Genomic DNA, 21,151 nt, shown 5'->3' with positions numbered 1-21,151 from the left:
ATTTGATGTACAGAACATATATTTCTGAGCCTATTACACTTGAAAATAAGGCCCAGGGCCCCAGTAACTTCACCAAAATAATAAAACCACCTGATTGTGAGGGGGTGCGAAGTATTGTGTATGGTATCGAATTGTTCCTCTCTAAGTGATAACCTTTTGCAGCACTGTTAGCCCTCAGTGCCTTCCTTCTTTAAATTTTTTTTTTCAACGTTTTTTATTTATTTTTGGGACAGAGAGAGACAGAGCATGAATGGGGGGGGGGGGGCAGAGAGAGAGGGAGACACAGAATCGGAAACAGGCTCCAGGCTCCAGAGCCCGACGCGGGGCTCGAACTCACGGACCGCGAGATCGTGACCTGGCTGAAGTCGGACGCCCAACCGACTGTACCACCCAGGCGCCCCAGTGCCTTCCTTCTTTAAATGAGACAGGTACAGAGTCAGAATTAAAGCATGTGCACATATACACATACACATATAAGCACTACAAGTAGAAGATAACTGGGTATAAGCCCAGGGGTGAAGAAGAACCATTTTTTAATTTCTGAGTTTAAGAAAGTACAGACAGACAAATATTCAGAAGTAATTATGTCCTACTGAAATTCCTGCAACTACAGCCAAACAGAGAAATTAATGTGCATCTGTGGATAATGCATATTTATCCAAATTAATTAGACACACTGAGTTTGAGAACAGACTTCCTGCTAAAATCAATGGGGCACAAACAAATCCTAACACACACACACACACACACACACACACACACACACACAAGTAACACAAAACTTGAGAAATATTACATGAAAAGACAACAACAATTTTAATATAAATGTCAGACCTAATTTATGAAAAAGTACTTGCTAAAAGCTATATGCAAAGCCTAAGGAGGTGACAAAGCAATGGCCATGTGGAAAACATGCCAACCAGATTCTGGAAAGCAGGCTTTACAGGTGCAGCTACATCATGGTTTGCTTCAAAGAGGCAGTGTTATTTACAACACTAGTTGAGCTTTCTCTTCCTTTCTGGCCACTGATTAAATTTTGACCCTTTTCATTTTGAAAACAGAGTAAAACCTTGGATTTCTAGTAACTTGGTCTGAAAGTGTTCTGCAAGATGAGCAAACATTTGTAATTAATTTTAACTTGATAAATGAGCAATGTCTTGCAACATGAGTAGTACGTGACACTGAACATCACGTGATAACAACTGAGCCAATGGTTCTTCTCTCTCTCTCTCTTTCTCTCTCTCTCGTAGGATTATGGGTGATCATCTCCCATGCTCGGATTCTCAGTCTCAGGCCACAGTGTTTGGCAGAAATCAGCGATTTTTTTTTTTATTTTTTTATTTTTCAATGTTTTTTTATTTATTTTGGGACAGAGAGAGACAGAGCATGAACGGGGGAGGGGCAGAGAGAGAGGGAGACACAGAATCGGAAACAGGCTCCAGGCTCCGAGCCATCAGCCCAGAGCCTGACGCGGGGCTCGAACTCACGGACCGCGAGATCGTGACCTGGCTGAAGTCGGACGCTTAACCGACTGCGCCACCCAGGCGCCCCAGAAATCAGCGATTTTTCAGAATGTTGGAAGGTGCCTGAAACAGGCACTAATGTATTTTTTTTTTTTTTGTCAATTCAAAGCACCTATGGACAGTCCTTTGCTTTTCCATACAAGAGTAAGCTTAGGAAAGCTTTGCTTCAATCTAGGTCAGGCTGCCTGCAGATATAGACCCTTTCCTCTGCTGCCTTATTGCCAGTTACATTAAATGCAGTATATGGCACAAGTTTATTATACTGTACTGTAGTCTGCATCGTGCGAGGGTATACAATGGCCCCCCATGCATCAATAGGTTGAAAAGAAAGGCGGTAAGAAGGAGATGATTACAGTGGAAGTTAAGAAGGAAATCATCAAGAAGTACAAATGAGGTGCAAGTGGCTGAAATTGAAAGATTTTATAAGAAGTCTACATCTGCATCTTTTCCAGTGAGATTAGGGAAGTATGTAAAATGTGGGAAACAGTGCAAAATTTTATAGAAAAGCACTACCTGAAAAAGGCTGTAGCAGTGCAAGTGATGAATCTATTTAATGACAATGCAATGTCACATTTCCACAAAATCATCAAAAGGAGGCAAAAGCAAGTGTCATTGGATAAGTTCCTTGTTAAAGTTGCAGGAAAAGAAAAAGATTCCATTGAGCCAATAGACAGCAGTGATTCCGTCAGTGATAGTGAAAGCTGTCCTACACAATAACCCTCCTCTCTCGTCTCCCTCACACCAGCCACAAAAATTTTCAAAGGTAAGTGCAGGTTAATTTGTTTACTTTTCTTTGCATTTTGTATTTTCTTTATTATTTTGTATTATATTACAATATTGTAATCATTTTTATATGAGTATTTTTGAAGTGTGGAATGAATCAACTGAGTTTCCATTGTTTCTTATGGGGAAATATGTTTTGATATGCAAGTGTTTTGGATTACAAGAATGTTTCCCAAACAAATTATGTTCACAAACCAAGGTTCTACTGTACTTTGGTGTTCCCTTTCTTCGGAACCTGGATTTAGTTGTTCCTTTTTGTCGATATAAAGGTTTTTCCTGCACCCTTTCACAAATCACATCCTTCAGATGGCTTCTTCAAACAATGATAGTTTATTGATGAAGTGATGTGATGCCTGAGAGTAAGAGGGTAGGTAAGGGATGTGGATGAGACAAGACTGGCCGTGAGTGGGTCACTGCAGAGCTGGGAAATGGGCACACAGGAGCTGACTGTAGTATGTCTGAAATTTTCTATAATGAAAAATTTTTTAAATAAAACCTCCATTATTGTTATACCATGTCCTTTCTGACGATGATTTTCTGCTGATGGGCACAGAAATTAGGCTGAAGTCCGAAAACCCATGTTCCTTATTGGCTCACTGGCAAATAAAACTTAATCCACAATTCCAAATAGCATTTTGAGATATCTTACCTAGAGACAGATACGATGAGGCCAGTCCCCTTTCTAAATACTCTCTCTTATATTATCATGTCAACAAATAGCAAATATCTAGGTGACTACAGTTATTCTTAAAGTTTAGCTATAAGCTTCTTGGTGATCAAGGTAAAAAGAGAACTATAGTGAGTAATAAAATTCATATTCTGATAAAAGGAAGCACTGAATGGATTTTTTCCTGACGTTAAATTCTAATGTCTAAATGAACTCTTAAATTATAGTACAAAGAACACTAGGTAACAAAAGGGATGTCTTTAGCATAGCTTCACAGATGAAGTATTCCTCATAAGGCCAGTCTTTGGGTCAATTCTTCCTAAATACCAAAGGCTTTCTTTCATTCTTGGCTCAGTAAGGCAAAGCAACTCTGCTGGGATCTACAGTATAGTCAGATCCATAGCTCTTTGATGATGACTGAAGTTAGAATTAGGGATACATAATCTAGGGGAATAAACAGAAATATATCTGCATTTCTTGAACAGACTTTTCTAGGGCTTTTCCCAGTGGCCTAGCGTAAGTCAGTTTAGAATTATACTTTCTGGCGAGGATCTATAATATGAATTACAGAAAGGGTCATATGCTTTGGATTTGGGCATGCAGGTTTCAGGATGACCTTCAAGTTATGTATATAATTTATATGAATTTATACACTACTAAAGCTTTTTCACCTTGACAACTAAAACGAAAAGCATCATGGACTAATGGTCTGGAGGTACGATCCCAGTTACATTTTCACGAGTTCAGGTAGCCTTGGGTTTGTAACTAACTTTTCTGAGTCTTGTTTCTTCACCTAAAAACTAGGTTATTCGATTAAATGTTCCAGCTACTTTGAGGTACTAATATAACATGCTTCTTGGATTCCTCTAGCCTTCATGAATTAGAATAAATATCAAGGTGTCACTTAGTCGGTAAAATTTATCTCACCAGGATTATATCTGGATTGCTGTCGCTGGTTTCAACTTCGGTCAAAGCCTTACATTCTGGCACAAGATTTTCGCTCTGCTTCCTACTCATCTCCCTAGAAGAGACCTATGGCAGGATATCAACAAAAAATACATGAGAGTTAGCAGCAATCACTGGTACACATTAAATCACCTTTATTCAGCTTCTGTTAATTTCTGCACAGAAGCAAACTTCTGTAGGATAAATAGGACATTCAATATCTGATATTTGCCCTCAAGAAGTATATGATGTAAGTAAGTACTTACAAAAGTTAAATGACAATATACAATAAAGTAAAACTATCATAAGGCAGATTAAGCACAAAATGAGTGCTGTAGACTATGGGGATCAACAGTGAATCAAAGGGCTTGTAGTAGTTTGCAAACAATCTCCCTGAATTATTGCCCATACACTGAATAAATAATGTCTCATATGGATATACACATTGTTCTTAAAATTTATGTAGATGTTGCTGGGGGGACATAAGATATCATTCATTTCAAAATATCTATGATGGCTTTGTCTTATGTAGTTCTTATTTTATTTTATTTTATTTTATTTTATTATTTTATTTGAGAGTGAGAGAGACAGAGGGAGGGCAAGTGAGAGAGCAGGGGAAGGGCATAGAGAAAGGGGGACAGACGATGTGAAGCAGGCTCCTCACTGACAGCAGCGAGCCCTATGCAGGGCTCAGACTCACGAACTACAAGATCATGACCTGAGCCAAAGTTACACACTCAATCAACTGAACCACCCAGGTGCCCCTTTATATAGTTCTTAACCAACAGATCCTAGGCATGTCTAGTATTATGTGAGATGTCTGCGGTAATTTCTTGAAAAGATATCCTCATACTTAAAAAGGTGGGAAAACAGCTGATATGAAACATTTATGATACAGGGAAAGGTCTCCTTTGATTGGCATGGCTAAAGGTAGACTCTCAGCTTCTTGAGAGCAAGAACTGTGTCAGTCTCTGAGTCCTAAGCACCTGGCCCAGCATATGCTTAGTATATGCTTGCTCAGTGAATTAACAAAGGACATCGAGAGAAAATTAAAAGGAATTAAAAGATGCAGATGTAGGAAACAATAAGAGTATTATTTTTATTGGGACCCTTGCTTTCAGGAAATGGGGGACAAAGTTGTTTAGCATAAAGGAAGGGGCAACTTCTGAGAAATACAAGACTGTGATAAAAACCATTCTCTAGGAAGAACAATTAATTAATTACCTCTGTTAATAAAGCTGAACTGTGGTACATTTAAGCTAAAACATTAGCTAATGCGAGAGCCATTCTTATCAAGCTTTTGGGAAACATTACAAGATTTACATGGAGCATATCTGCCTTCTTAATTCCATTTACTTAGGCTAATGTTAAAATTAATTACACTTCCTGCACTTCCTCTGGTAGTGGTAATGCTCAGTGTATTTACTGGACAGGATGTTAGAAGTTTATTGGAAATAACCCTCAACTGATTGAAAGTTGTTTCAACTGCACTTTAAAATTTGGTTAAATTCATTTTTCAAATGTTTATAGAGAATTCCACAGTCTCCTCATCTATCTTCTTCAATTCTTAATCTAGACTTCAAATATTTTAAGAGAATGAGCTACCCAAAAATGGAATGAGAAAGGCTACCTTGGGAGGTAATAAGTTTCTGTCACTAAAGATTTTCTAAGAGTCTATACACCATTTGCCAAAGATTTTACAAAAGAATGTGTGAGATATTTTTGCAGCACAACAATTATTCAGAATAATTCCTTTTGAAAGAACCATGCTGAAAATATCTTGTCTCCTACAGTGCTGAACACAGTATCTTTACACAGGGTGAAGTTCGGTGGATATTTGCTGATCAAATCAGTTTATTGCTTCCAGTGTCTATGGCAATTTATTTGAATATTTTCTCTGGTGGCCCATCTCTACTCTTTAAGGGTAAATTTAATTTTAGGGAAGACTAAAAAGGCATTAGAAATCAAATTCGATGAAGAAGGCAGATAACCTAGGCAATGAATTTCGGCTAACAAAAGATTTTAACCGGTAGTGAGATATTGTCTGTAACCGCTTAGCACTGAATCTGGCACAGGTGAATGCCCACTCAGTTGGAGGTATTCTTATTATTATAAGCTGAATCTAAGAGCAAGTTCTCAAAATGGAATTAAGCTAGAGTAACACTCTAAGAATAAAAGTGTAGTGAGTCTTTTAAAAGAAGCAAACTCACTTGGGAATTACGTGGTGGTTCATTTGTTAAAATCAGTCTCAACACTTAATTGTATTATCGACATTACATCCTATTTTTCAGAATCTCAACTAGAGGGGTAACTACCGATTATGAAATAAAGCTAAGCATTTTTGCTATAAAGGCACTGAATGCAAAATCCTCAAGGTTACAGGCTTATCCTATATGCATAGTCTCTCTTAAATACAGATTTTAAATCCTTTTCCAATCCAGGCAGTTTCTGGGGTCCTTCAGTTGGTTGAACTCTCCACACACTGTGTTGATGTGCTGATATTTGCCACCTGACTTTTCCTCCAAAAGAGAACAGAGAAGAAAAAATAGAAATTGGGACCCTGTCCTGGAAAGTCAGATGACAATGTATATGCTATAGAGAGCTTTAAAAATGTGAAAATGAAGCAAAACTTTTACCCAATGCTATTTCCAGAATAAGTGAATTACTATACATTTTGTGACTAAGAAAAGAAAAACAAACACCTGAGATCTCTTGGCTAGTCTGATATTTTCTGGCAGGGCTGCTGGACGTCTCTGCTGTTGAGGTTTTGCTTTCTTCTGCATAGACTTCTTCATAATGTTAGCTTCTGCAATGTACTCCACCTCAGAGTCTGTCCCTTCTGTGTTTTTTTTCTGGCCTCTGTGGCTGACAGAAAGCTCAAAGGACGCAGGAGACTCCTGCTTCAAGTCCTGGCCCCAAGGCCTGACTTTCTCAGTTTTTGTATTTTCCTTGAATAACAAAGAACATGTTTTCATTATTTGGTAGCCATTTTATTTATAATTAATTGTCATCTCCCTCAAAACCTTATGAAATGAGGTGATACTTATTACTAATAAACACTTTAAAAAGCAGAAATGTAGAAAACAGACTTTAGCACTGTTTTAGCTCATTCAGAATTTGATTCAGCAGAGCTGGGCTGAGTCCAGAAATCTTTTGATTCTAAAGATGGCAGAAAAGTACAAACTGAGAATGTGATATGCTTCCTGACTTCCTCCCCACAGCGACTTACTTGCCTTTGGTTCCCTGGTGCGTATACATCAGTAATCTATTTATCTTAAAGGCTGGATGGGTTTATCAATCCTGTATTAATCTTACCTGCCTGTTAAGAAATATGGATAACTACATAGGGGCACTGTACCACAATGTTTATAGCAAGCAGCGCTTTCAACAATAGCCAAATTATGGAAAGAGCCCAAATGTCTATCAACTGATGAATAAAGAAGATATGGTTTATATATATAATGGAATACTACTTGGCAGTGAGAAATAATGAAATCCTGCCATTTGTAGCAATGTGGATGGAACTGGAGGGTATTATGCTAAGTGAAAATAAGTCAGTCAGAGAAAGGCAGATATCATATGTTTTCACTCATATGTGGAATTTGAGAAACTTAACAGAAGATCATGGGGGAAGGGAAGGGGAAAAAATAGTTTCAAACAGAGAGGGAGGCAAGCCATAAGAGACTCTTAAACACAGAGAACTGAGGGTTGATTGGGCAGGGGGGCGGGTAGGGAGGAGGGGAAAATGGGTGATGGGCATTGAGGAGGGCACTTGTTGGGATGAGTACTGGGTGTTGTATATAAGCAATGAACCACAGGAATCTACCCCCAAAGCCAAGAGCACACTGTATACACTGTATGTTAGCTAACTTGACAATAAATTATATTAAAAAAAAAAAAGATTGGAAAATTCAAAAAATAAAATTAAATTAAAATTAAAATAAATTAAATTAAAATTAAAATTAAAATTAAAATGTCAGCCCTAAACCTGGTCTAAAATAATGTACTTCTGGGGCACCTGGCTGGCTCAGTTGATAAAGCATCTGACTCTTTGATCTCAAGGTCATGGAACCTACTTAAAAAAAATAAATAAAAAATAAAAAATAAAACATGAATAAATAAAAGTGTAGAGTTTTGCATGTGTGCATGCATGTGCATGCTTGTGTGTAATTGGTATAACCAGAAAGCCCTAAAGTTTAAAAAATATTCCCTCTAAACTCTAAATTTTAGATAATAACAGACATTTGAAGGATATAATGTAATATGACATTTAGGAAACACAAGGAATAATGTAGGAATTAATAACATATTTTTAGGCTGATATATAGCCATAAATTAAAGCAATCTATGTATATGATTACATATATACATATATATATATATATATATATATATATATATATAAAACCATAGAAAATATGGGAAATATATTAAAACATTTAAAATGGTCATCATCTCCAGACAGTAGAACAATGGGTATTTAAATTTTCTTATTTATACTTTATCTTCTAAGTTCTTCCTAATAAACATGTATCACTCTAATAAGAAAAAAAATGGCAATTAAAAATATGTATTAGTGCTTCACTAACTGAACCATGATGACATTTAGCCCTTGATGAAGTCTTACCCTTCAAATGGGAAACATGACACAAATGGCTAAATCCTACTTTAATTACTCACCTTAGATGCTGAAGTTCGGCAGGTAGTAGTGAACTCCATGATTCTTCTTGTTGGTATAAACTGAGGCTTTTATGAAAAAAATCATCAGATGAATGTAAGTAAAAGTAACTTTCAATATGAATATTATCATAATTAAATATTCTTCATTTCTTAAAGACATTTCAAGATTGTATACCCTCAGCGTGACTGGGTGGCTCAGTCGGTTAAGTGACTTTGGCTCAGGTCATGATCTCACAGTTTGTAAGTTCGAGTCCCGCATCAGGCTCTGTGCTGACAGCTCAGAGCCTGGATCCTGCTTCAGATTCTATGTCTCTCTGTCTCTCTGCCCCTCTCCCACTCATGCTCTGTCTCTCTCTCTCTCTCTCAAAAATAAATAAACATTTAAAAATAAAAATTAAAACAAAAAGATTGCATACCCTCACTGATAATTACTAAGGGGTCCCTTTCAGAGTAGATCTACTGCAACAATGTTCTGATTAGGGATGACTGGATAACATAAGAGAAGGCAATGACTTGTCAAAGCATTACAGATCAGATGTCTCAGGAGCAATTTCAGGGGTACCACTGTATCAAACATGTCTCCACAGCCCCTGTCCCCTTTCTCTGGAGACTCTTTATTCCCTGTTTGCAGGTCCCAGCATCTGGACTAAATCCTGACCCTCAGCAATAGCTCTGTTTAGTTCAGAGCTCGAGGCCTGAGCCTCAAGGGACTTCTGAGGGTAGACCGGCCTTAACTGTGTCCCTAATAACTGGATGCTGCATTCTACTCATAGGCACAGCTGCAGAGAGAGGAAGCATCTGCTCTCCCTGAAAAATAAGTACCTTTTAGGCTAGTATTTTGATGTCATGATGGGCACGTTAAAAGGATGAGATGTTGACTAAATACACAGAGAAAAGATAAAAGAGTAATACAGGCCCTGTACCCCATGCTCAGGTTCACTCCCCTTCAGAATAGACCCTGGTTAGGGGGCCTGTCTGGACCTCCTTTGTGTAGTACAGCCATTAATGTTTACTGAGCCACAAACACCAATGTGATAACCAGCTCAGTGGCCAGATTCTCTAGGACATAAAATTTACTTTCCTCTTCCAATTTCCCCTGAAATTGGGAGTCCTGGATGATTAAGGGTTGGCTCTGCTCTCTGCTGAAAAATTTTCTGATGTGGATGGTTTAGAGTTTGAAATGGTGCCTTTTCCTCTGTCTTGAGACCTGGATGCCTCTTGGAACATCCTATAAACTGCTGGTACCCTTCAAGACAACTCTTCCAGAGCTGATTTCATTATTTCCTTTTACACCTGCACTCACTTTCAACCAGTACTTCCTAATGCATTCCCTCTTTTCACCAGTGACATCACCAAACACCCAGTTACCCAAGCTAGGTTATCCTTGGTTAATCATCACCCTCAACCCTCTCCACCTAATCAGTGATAAAGTCTTGTGGATTTCTTCCCTTAAATCTTTTTTTTTTTTTTAATTTTACACTAGCCTCAAGTCACCATATTGTTTAAAGCTTTTTATCATCTCTTGATTGAATAATTTTCTATAATCTTGTTTTTCTTGCTTCTAGTTCACTTCCCCCTCATCCACCAAGGGAGAATTAATTGCTTTATTTTCTATGCCCCCATGGCATTATTTCTTTTTAGATGTTTATGTAGAAAATATATTCACATGAAGCAATATACATTTTTAAAAGTACGTATTTTTTAAAAATCTCCTGATTACTCCATTCTTCATTTGTCCAGTTCACATTCCACTGCTGTTACTTTTCTGTTTATCTTTCCAGACATCTGTTTATACCTCATACGGAAGCATATATAAATAAGTTTTCCCCACAGATTTGAGGTATGCAAAAATGGTAGTATATTATACATACAGTCTGCATCTTGCTTTTTCACTTAAGGATACATCCTAGAGATCTTTCTCCATTAGTACTTAAAAAGCTTCTTCATTTCCTATTACAGATGTATTGTATTCCAATAAATTGTATAAAAAATTATTTAACCAGACCTGTTAATAAACATTTAAGTCTTCTTAATATTGTACTCTACAAAGTATGTTGTAATGATGTGTAAAATAGGTAATTTTGTAAATAGTTAATTCATATTTGTGTACATCTATGTAATCAGTTTCTAAAAGTCCAATTTCTGGATCAAAAGGTACATGCATTTGTAACTTTGATTGTCTCCACAAGGCTTTTTGGTGGCTCAGCATACAGTCATCCTTGTGACTATTTCAAGAGCACTGATAAAAAGTACAGTCTCTATTTTGAGAGTACAGAGTATATATCAATTATATATACCTTATTATCATAGATGTTGGATTGTTTTGTATTTCTAGGCTGAGAGAAAATTAAAGTTTCCTATTACTAGCACGATTGACTCTTTTTCCATGTACCATTTGTAGGTTTTTGCTTTATGGAACTCAACACTACATTAGCTGATGTGAGAGATTTGTAATTGATACATCTTTATTGTATATTGAAGACTTTAGTTTAATTAAATGCCCTTCCTTGGACATTTAATGTTTTTTCCCCTTGATTTCCAAACTGATATTAAGCTGGGCCACTATACTTGTACATTTGTTTGAAATAACATTTTCAATTTTTCTGAATTGTCATTTTAGATGCATGTTTTGTGTATAGCACAGGATTGAACTTTGCTTTGTGATGTAACCTAAAGTTCCTTGCCCTGTATTAACATACGGTTTGCCATTCACATTTGTTGATACCATATATGTGGTTGGTATTAGTCGCCATATTATTTTATTTTGTTTTTATAATTTGTCTTAAGGTTTTAATGATACAGTCCATTTTCTTTGTTTTACCTGATATAACGCAGGTTGTGGGTTTTTTGTTTGTTTTTGTTTTTGTTTTTGTTTTTTGCCTAGTGGCTACCAACAATAATTTTTTTTAATTTTTATTTTATTTTATTTTTTCAATTTACATCCAAGTTAGTTAGCATATAGTGCAACAGTGATCTCAGGAGTAGATTCTTTAATGCCCCTTCCCCATTTAGCCCATTCCCCCTCCCACAACCCCTCCAGTAACCCTCTGTTTGTTCTCCATATTTAAGAGTATCTTATGTTTTGTCTCCCTCCCTGTTTTTTTATTCTTTTTGCTTCCCTTCCCTTGTGTTCATATGCTTTGTATCTTAAAGTCCTCATATGAGTGAAGTCATATGATATTTGTCTTTCTCTGGCTGATTTCACTAGAGGTAGTATAATACCCTCTAGTTCCATCCACGTAGTTGCAAATGGCAAGATTTCATTCTTTCTGATTGCTGAGTAATACTGCAGTGTGTGTGTGTGTGTATATATATATATATACATCTCCATTGTGTGTGTGTGTATATATATATGTGTGTATATATATGTATGTATATATATGTGTATATATATATATACACACACCACATCTTCCTTATCCATTCATCCATTGATGGACATTTTGGCTCTTTCCATACTTTGGCTACTGTACATAGTGCTGCTATAAACATGGGGTGCATGTGTCCCTTTGAAACAGCATACCTGTATCCCTTGGATAAATACCTGGTAGTGTAATTGCTGGGTTGTAGGGTAGTTTTATTTTTAATTTTTTGAGGAACCTCCATACTGTTTTCCAGAGTGGCTGCACCCCAGTTTGCATTCCCACCAGCAGTGCAAAAGAGATCCTCTTTCTCCTCAGCCTCTCCAACATCTATTGTTGCCTGAGCTGTTAATGTTAGTTATTCTGATAGGTGTGAGGTGGTATCTCATTGTGGCTTTGATTTGTATTTCCCTGATGATGAGTGATGTTGACCATTTTTTCATGGGTCAGTTGGCCATCTGGATGTCTTCTTTGGAGAAGTTCATGTCTTTTGCCCATTCCTTCAATAGATTATTTGTTTTTTGGATGTTGACTTTGATAAGTTCTTTATAGATTTTGGATACTAACCCTTTATCTGTTATGTCGTTTGCATATCTTCTCCCATTCCATTGGTTGCCTTTTAGTTTTGCTGATTGTTTCCTTCGCTGTGCAGAAGCTTTTTATTTTGATGAAGTCCCAATAGTTCATTTTTGCTTTTGTTTCCCTTGCCTCCAGAGATGTGTTGAGTAAGAAGTTGCCGTAGCCAAGATAAAAGAGGTTTTTGCCTACTTTCTCCTTGAGGATTTTGATGGCTTCCTGTCTTACATTTAGGTCTTTCATCCACTTTGAGTTTATTTTTGTGTATGGCATAAGAAAATGGTCCAGGTTCATTTATCTGCATGTCACTGTCCAGTTTTCCCAGCACCACTTGCTGAAGAGACTGTCTTTATTCCACTGGATATTCTTTCCTGCTTTGTCAAAGATTAGTTGGCCATACATTTGTGGGTCCATTTCTGGGTTCCTGATTCAGTTCCATTGATCTGTTTTTGTGCCAGTACCATACTATCTTGATGATTATAACTTTGTAATACAGCTTGAAGTCCGGGATTGTGATGCCTCCTGCTTTGGTTTTCTTTTTCAAGATTGCTTTGGCTATTTGGGGTCTTTTCTGGTTCTATACAAATTTTAGGATTGTTTGTTCTAGCTCTGTGAAGAATGCTGGTGTTATTTTGATAGGGATTACATTGACTATGTAGATTGCTTTGGGTAGTATAGACATTTTACCAATATTTGTTTTTCCTATCCAGGAGCATGGAATTTTTTTTCCTTTTTTTTTTTTTTTTTTTGTCTTCTTCAATTTCTTTCATAAGCTTTCTAAGTTTTCAGTGTATACATTTTTCACCTCTTTGGTTAGATTTATTCCTAGGTATTTTATGGGTTTTTATGCAATTGTAAATGGGATCGATTTCTTGATTTCTCTGTTGCTTCATTGTTGGTGTATAGGAATGCAAATGATTTCTGTACATTGATTTTATATCCTGCAACTTTGCCGAATTCATGAATCAGTTCTGGCAGGTTTTTTTGGTGGAATCTTTTGGATTCTCCATATAGTGTATCATGTCATCTGAGAAGAGTGAGAGTTTGACCTCCTCCTGGTCAATTTGGATGCCTTTTATTTCTTTGTGTTGTCTGATGTCTGAACAATGATAATTTTATAAAACTCTTATTCTTAGTTCTTTCCATCTTGAGGCAGTATCTATAAGTTTCCTACTCTGGACGAAGATAAAATTTGTTTATTTCGTCTCCTCTCTTTTCTTCTGCTGTCTGATATTTACTGACATTCTCTTTCTCAGTATTTACATCAGTACGGAAAAGTATGCTTAAATTTCAGTGATACTTCTTGGTCTTCTATGACAGACAAATCTTCTATGGTGAACAAATCACCATTCACCTTTCATCCTTGGCTTCTTTTGTTTTGTTAGTTGAATTTCTACATTGCCAGGGCATTTACATTCAGTTTGATACCTAATGTCACATATGTTTGAGACTACAGTTTAACTATATTTATAGCCTATAGCCTATAATTAAATACAGTAAATGATTATATTCAGGTTTTTGGTATAGAATTTTCAGATGTCTCTTGGCTGGCTGAAATTTGATCTTTACTTGTTTTTCTCAAAAAGGGATTCTTTTTTTCAAAACTTTTTGTTTGTAGGCTTTTTATTTGAAGAATGGTGTGCTGAATATAAAATTCTTGGTTTACACCTCCTTTCCTTGAGAATCTTATAGTTTTTACTTCCTATCACTTGAGCTGAGTTTTTATTTTTGTAGAAAATTTGAAGCCAATCTGAACTTTTTTGTCTCCATAAGTGATTTGATCTTTATGCCTATTCATCGAACCATATCATCTTTTACTGTACAGTTGAGTAACTTTTCTAGGATATCTTATTGTTGACTATTCTGGGATAGTTTACCCTACCATGCAGTGTACTGTTTCAGATATGTAGCTTCAAGGTTTTTGGTTTTGTTTGAATTAAAAGTTTTCCTGACTTATATCTTTAAAAGTGTGTCCTTCCCTTACTTTTTCTCTGGGTATTCCAATTATGCTAATACTGAATCTCCTTTTTCCACTTCTATTATCATTTTCTTTGTAACTATAAGTAAGCCCTTCTTAATTTCTATTCATTTTATTTGCTTTTTCACATTTATCCTCTATACCAGGGGATAGCAAACTTTTTCTGTAAAGGGCTAGATAGTAAATATTTTAGACTGTGTAGACCACTACGGTCTCTGTTGCATGTTCTTCTTTTTTCAATCATCCAATAACATAAAAATTATTTTCAGTCTAAGGGCCATACATGAATAGGTAGTGGGCTAGATCTGGTTAATGGGTAATAGTGTGCTGACCCCCACTCTATATTTCCACTGTGTTGGGGCACCTGGGTGGCTCAGTCGGTTAAGCATCCAACTTCGGCTCAGGTCATGATCTCACGGTTCATGGGTTCAGGCCCTGCGTCAAGCTCTGTGCTGTCAGCTCAGAGCCCGGAGCCTGATTTGGATTCTGTCTCCCTCTCTCTCTGCCCCTCCCCCACTTGTGCACACTCTCTCTCTCTCTCTCAAAAATAAACATTAAAAATTTTATATTCCCACTGTGTTTATCAGAGTGATAATCTGACTTTGTAATTCTTTCCAATTGTATGATTTATTTTTCCTATTTCTTCCTTGAGTTCTACCAAATCATTTTTTAATTGCACTGTTTCTTCGTATTTCAACATCTCTTCCTAAATACTTATATTTCTTCTTTGAGGTCTTCCTTCATAAAAATAACTTTTTAAAAAATATTTTTTACTAAGTAAAAACTTGTTTCTAAATGTGTGTGTAAAATTTCCTTCTGATCTGTGTCAACTTTTTTTACATTTCCAGCTATATTGAGATATAATTTGACATATAATTCATTGCACATAACTCAAGTGTACAATGTGATAAGATTTGACATATGTATAAAGTCATCATAATCATCCAGAAAATGAACATACTTATCATGCCCAAAAGTTTCCTTGTGCTCCTTTTGGCCCTCTCTACACCCCTTCCTACCCCCATCCAATCCATGGGCAACCACTGATCTGCTTTCTCTCAATATAGATTACCTTTATTTTCTAGAATGATTAAGTGGAATCATAAATTATGCATTTTTTCTGGTTCTTTCACTGGGAAGAACTATTTTGAAATTAATATGTGTTGTTGTGTGGATGAGTGGTTCATTCCTTTCTACTGATGAGTAGTATTCCACTGATTGGACAGACCATAATTTGTCTTTTAGGTGGTTTTAAATGTAAGCTTTTACATTTAAGCTTATGGCCCATTTCAAGATAATTTTAGTACTGAGGTAAGAGTCAAGGTCCATTATTTGGGGGACATAGGGCTATCCAAGTGTTTTGGTATCATTTGTTGAAAGGTTGCTCTTTCTCCCACTGAAACGTATTAGTCCCTTTATTGAAAAACAACTGAACATATATGTGTGAGTCTATTTTTGGATTCTCATTCTACTGCTCTATTTGTCTCCTTTTACATCAATACCACACTGTCATGATTACTGCAGGTTTTTAAGTCTTGAAATTAGGTAATGTCAGTCCACCAACTGTTCTATTTCAATGTTATTTTGATTACTGTTGGCATTCCACATGATTTGGGAACGTTTGCAATTTCTACCAAAAACAAATCTTGCATAAATTTTGACTGAGGTTGGGTTAAGTCTATAGACCAGTTGGGGAGAACTGACATCTTAACAATATTGGATCTGCAAACCCATGAACATAGGTTATCTCTCCATTTATTTGTCTCATGTGATTTTTTCAGCAATGTTTTATAGTTTCCAGTGTACAGGCCTTGCATATTTTTTTGTTAAATCTCTCCCTAAGTATTTCACATATTTTTTAAATTTTTTATTGACTCTCCTTCCTATAGTAGTTCATATATTTTAATGTTACTGTACATAGTATTTTTAATTTTCAATTTCTTGCTGCTAGTATGTAGAAATAGTTGATTTTTATATACTAATTTTGTGCCCTGCAACCTTGCTAAGCTCCCTTCACTAGTTTTAGTACCTTTTTTATAGATACCATCTGACTTCGTACATAAACTGTCACAACTAAAAAGAAAAACAGTTAGCCTCTTCATCTGCAATCTGAATGCCTTTTGTTTCTTTTTCTTACTTTCTTTTTTCTTAGGTTTTTTAATTATTATCTCAAGTTAGTTAACATACACTATAGTCTTACCTTCAGGAGTAGAACCCAGTGATTCATCTCTTACATATGACACCCAGTGCTCATCCCAATAAGTGCCCTCCCTGATGCCCACCTGTTACCATTTACCCCTCTTTCCCAACCACCACCCCCATCAACCCTCAGCTTGTTCTCTGTATTTAGGAGCCTCTTATGGTTTGCCTCCCTCTCTGTTTCTGTCTTATTTTTCCATCTCTTCCCCTGTGTTCATCTGTTAAGTTTCTCAAATTCCACACATGAGTGAAATTATATGACATCTGTTTTTCTCTGACTTATTTCGCTTAGCATAATATACTCTAGTTCCAACCACGTTGTTGCATCTTTTTCTTACTTTCTTGCACTGCCTAGAACTTCCTATCTAATGCTGAACTGTGGTGAGAGCAAACCTCCTTGGTTAATTCCTGATTGTAGGAGAAGACAATTTAGTTTTTCACTACTAAGCACAATTCTATCTGTCAGGTTTTTTTTGTAGATTTCCCTTTATCACATTGAGACAGTTTTCTTCTGCTCCTGATTTGATGTGAGTTTTTATCAGAAGTGGATGTAGTTGCTTCTTTTTTGTCAAATCATTTATATTTTACTGGGTTTTCCTTTTTTTTTCTTATGGATTCTTATTTTTATGTTATATATTTATATTGTGTCTTGTTCATATTTTACTGGAATTTTTTTTCTTTTTGTATGACATCTTGTTTAGCTGCTATACTAGCTCATTTCTTAAACATATAAGAGTTAGGATTTCCAGGACTAGATCTTTCCCCGAGTTTTCTATAGAAAGGGAGGACAAGATTCTAGGCAAGTGTGCCCTCCACCCCAAGCCAAACTTCTTTTCTTCTCATCTCCACACATACACATACACACAGCTTCTGCAAATACAGCTTTTGAGTACTTTCATGTGCATTTCACATCTATTTCTATGAATCAGAGTAAGTCCAGTAGGGTTCTTGTTGCCTCCTGGCTAAAGTAGATGATGGTTAGAGCTTTTCCATCTCCAGAAGTACCCTTTTTCACTAAGAGTATTTGTATTAATTCTTTAGATGTGCTACTGCTAGGCTGTTTCTTCCACTTCTTTCCCCTGCCTCCTGTGGATTTCCTGTAGTATCTTGGCAGCTTCGAGCAGCCCCGAGCAATACTTTAGTATATATGTCTTCTAGTATGACTGAAATTTGAGTTCACATTTTTGTTTTCTGTTTTCCTTGTTGCTCTTAGAAGGCTTCCAGAAGTAGAATAGGAAAATGCTAAGTCTGTATAGCCACATTTATAGCAGAAGTCTCGGATTATAACACTTCTACCTCCCTTTATCATGGTATGGATCACACTTAGTTGTATGCTAACATGCATGTCTCTCTCGATAGATTGGAAACTTCCAAACACATGTTTTATGTGCAATACCTAACAATGTTTAGCACTTTACAGGTACTCAATAAAATGCTGATGATTGAAAAGATAAAGAGATGCCCCCGGAGCCCATAGCTCATCTATTCCACACAGTTGAAACACTGCCACAAGCTTATTCTACATGCATAATACGACTACTTCTCACTCTTGTTGGATATTATCGCCTCTTTGAGATGCTTTGCATTAAATGCCTGTATACACTCTCTTCCAATGCTTGCATCACCCTAGGATGAGTTTTGTTCCTGATACCACAAAATGGATTGAGCCTAGGCTAGTAACACTATATGTATGATACAGTTCTATTATTTAGGTTTGTATCATTTTGGGTACTGGCTTAAAGATCATCACTTTTTGCTATATAATTTTATTGTAATGACTTTCAACCTCTACTAATCACATCACTAAACTAAGATTGTGAGTAAACAAAAACTTTTATAAATTCCATAAACTTTCCTCTTCTATATTAATTTCAGAGTTGTGTTTCCGCAGAACTTTAGACATTACAGAAAAACACAGCAAAAATTAAAATGTCTCAACTACACTTTGAACAGAAACACATCAATAATGCTAGTCAAATAAAATATTTTAAGGCGATACAGAAGCCAATACCAGACACTGAAATGACCTCCAGATGCCAGTAGTAATGCCTCCAGATGAAGGCAAAATTCACTCATAATTGGAAGAACACAGTAGTAGTTAGGGGAAGAGGCATTCAAAGACAGCCACACTGAATATCTTCCTTTTGCTGCGTGGCTCTATACCCAGAAAGTTTCACTACAGTCAATGAATCATTTCACTGTATCTACAGTAAAGGTACACCATATCCTTAATATGTTGGGTCCAATTCTCTTACGAGTCCTGTTTTATCTTTCTCCTTAATTTCATCACATACTTCACCATGGAATTCCAGGAACTGCTCAAATTAACTGAACTTACACCGATCTTTCTGTCCCTTAAACACTATCCAGCTCTGAAATCCTTTTGCTTCCTTATAATTTACAGTTCTTCTATTTCTCTCAGGATTATTAATGTTCTTCATAGCTACTGAAACTTTTATTCCTTCAGTTCTTCTCTTTTCTCTCAATCTGCCACACCCCCTCTTGGCTTCTTTTCCATTCCCCATTCTGCCTGAGAAAAACAGTTCATCACTTCAGCTATGCTTGGCCACACCCAACACAATAAACCCCAGCCTTAAATCAATCAGATCATTGATCATTTTCCCCGTGTGCTCAGCAATTTCAGGCTGTAAAGTTTGCATTACTGTTGAAAACACACCATAAAAAAAGACCTGGTTCTCATCCTCTCTGGACTTATTGTTTTATTCATCCTTGGTTAGCTTCTGTGCCCCTTGACAAAGGTTGTTTCAAATCTTCATCATGCTCTGTACACAAAGCTTGCCTCTTTCACCATCAGCAGATGGCCCTGACTCTTCTTTAGAAAAAAACAAAACTAGGTATTAGGTGTGTATGAACCCCCTGACATTCTCTCTCACAATCTCAGAGGGAAAAAACGTCTCTCCTCTTACCCTAACTTAAACTCTCTGCGTCCAAGTAATCCTTCCTGTCTTTGCTGAAATCTTTCTGTATCAGTCAGGCCTCACGTGTGCTATGAGTCTCACTGGCTCCCTTCTTAGTCCAGAAACATTGTCAAACTTCTCCTAACTACAAATTTACCTCAGCCCTACCCCCCTAACCCTCTAGCTACAACCCTTTATTTCTCTGCCCCTTCAATACAAACTTTCTTTTAAGAGTAGCTTATTACTCATGGCTCCCACTTCTTTCCTTTCTGACCCCTCAACCTACCTGGCTTCCTCTCTGAAACTTACCTCATTTATCTGAGCAGTGGCCTTTAAATAAAAACCAACGGATCAGGACAATGAGAAGATATGCCACAGACTTGGAGAAAATATTTACACAAGAAACATCTTATAAACAATGGTTATCCAAAATATATGCAAAAAGCAAATCTCTTAAAATTCAGTCAATAAGAAAACAATCCAATTTAAACATAAGCCAAAAATCTTGAGAGTTCACCAAAGACACACAGATGGAAAATAAGTATATTAAAATATGCTCCACATCACAGGCCATCAGGGAAATGTAAATCAAAACGACATCGCTGCGCATCTATTAGAGTGGCCAAGATCTACAACATTGAACACCAAATGCTGGTGAAGATGTGGAGCAACAGGAGCCATTGTTCACTGTTGGTAGGAAAGCAAAATGGCACAGCCACTCTGGAAGACAGCTTGGCAGTTTCTTAGAAAGCTAAACAGACGATCCAGCAATAGTGCTTCTTGGTGTCTGCCCAAAAGAGTTGAAAATCTACATCCAAACAAAACTTCCACATGGATGTTCATAGCGGCTTTATTTAAAATTTCCCAACCTTGGAAGTAACTAGGATCTACTTTGGTAGGTGAACGGATAAACTGGTGTATCCAGACAATGAAATATCATGCAGTGTTAGGAAGAAATGAGCTATAAAACCATGAAAAGATATAAGGAAACTTAAGTGCATATTACTACGTGAAAGAAGCCAATCTAAAAAGTCTACATATGATTTATGACTCCTCCTACACAACATCCTGGAAAACACAAAACTATGGAGACAGTAAAGAGATCACAGGTTGCCAGGGGTTGAGTGGAAAGAGATAAACAAAGCACAGAGTAAGTATTTTTAGGGCGATAAATATATTCTGCATGATACTATGACAGGTATATGTCATCATCCATTTGTTCAAACCCATAGATTGTACATCAATAGTGAACCTTAAGGATCTATGGACTTTGGGTAATTATGACATGTCAAAGTAGGTTCACCAATTATAACAAATGTACCACTCTGGTGGGGGATATGGATAATGGGGGAGGCTATGAATAATGTGTGGGGGCATGGGGTGTATGGGAAATCTCTGTATCTTCCTCTCAACTTTACTGTAAACCTAAAACTACACTGAAAAACAAAGAAAATCTTTTTTAAAATGTGGATTTAGTGCAGTGCCCGGATCATAATAAATACAGAGGTAATACTTGCACA

General features: G+C 36.7%; 1 protein-coding gene across 1 annotated transcript in view; it reads right to left on the bottom strand.

The window, feature by feature from the left end:
- MORC1 (MORC family CW-type zinc finger 1) overlaps nucleotides 1–21,151 on the bottom strand; it is a 165,242-nt gene that overhangs the window by 37,106 nt on the left and 106,985 nt on the right. Inside the window, exons 18-20 of the mRNA XM_058732533.1 lie at nucleotides 8,599–8,664; nucleotides 6,621–6,866; nucleotides 3,901–4,005 (exon numbers count right to left, since the gene is read on the bottom strand). Coding sequence (XP_058588516.1) covers nucleotides 3,901–4,005; nucleotides 6,621–6,866; nucleotides 8,599–8,664 — 417 coding nt within the window. The remainder of the gene's footprint in view (nucleotides 1–3,900; nucleotides 4,006–6,620; nucleotides 6,867–8,598; nucleotides 8,665–21,151) is intronic.

The sequence above is a fragment of the Neofelis nebulosa genome, chromosome 5 (assembly GCF_028018385.1).
Source record: "Neofelis nebulosa isolate mNeoNeb1 chromosome 5, mNeoNeb1.pri, whole genome shotgun sequence".
NCBI lineage: Eukaryota > Metazoa > Chordata > Mammalia > Carnivora > Felidae > Neofelis > Neofelis nebulosa.
The sequence above is the reverse complement of the archived record's forward strand: the minus strand, read 5'-3'. Positions and strand labels throughout refer to the sequence as shown.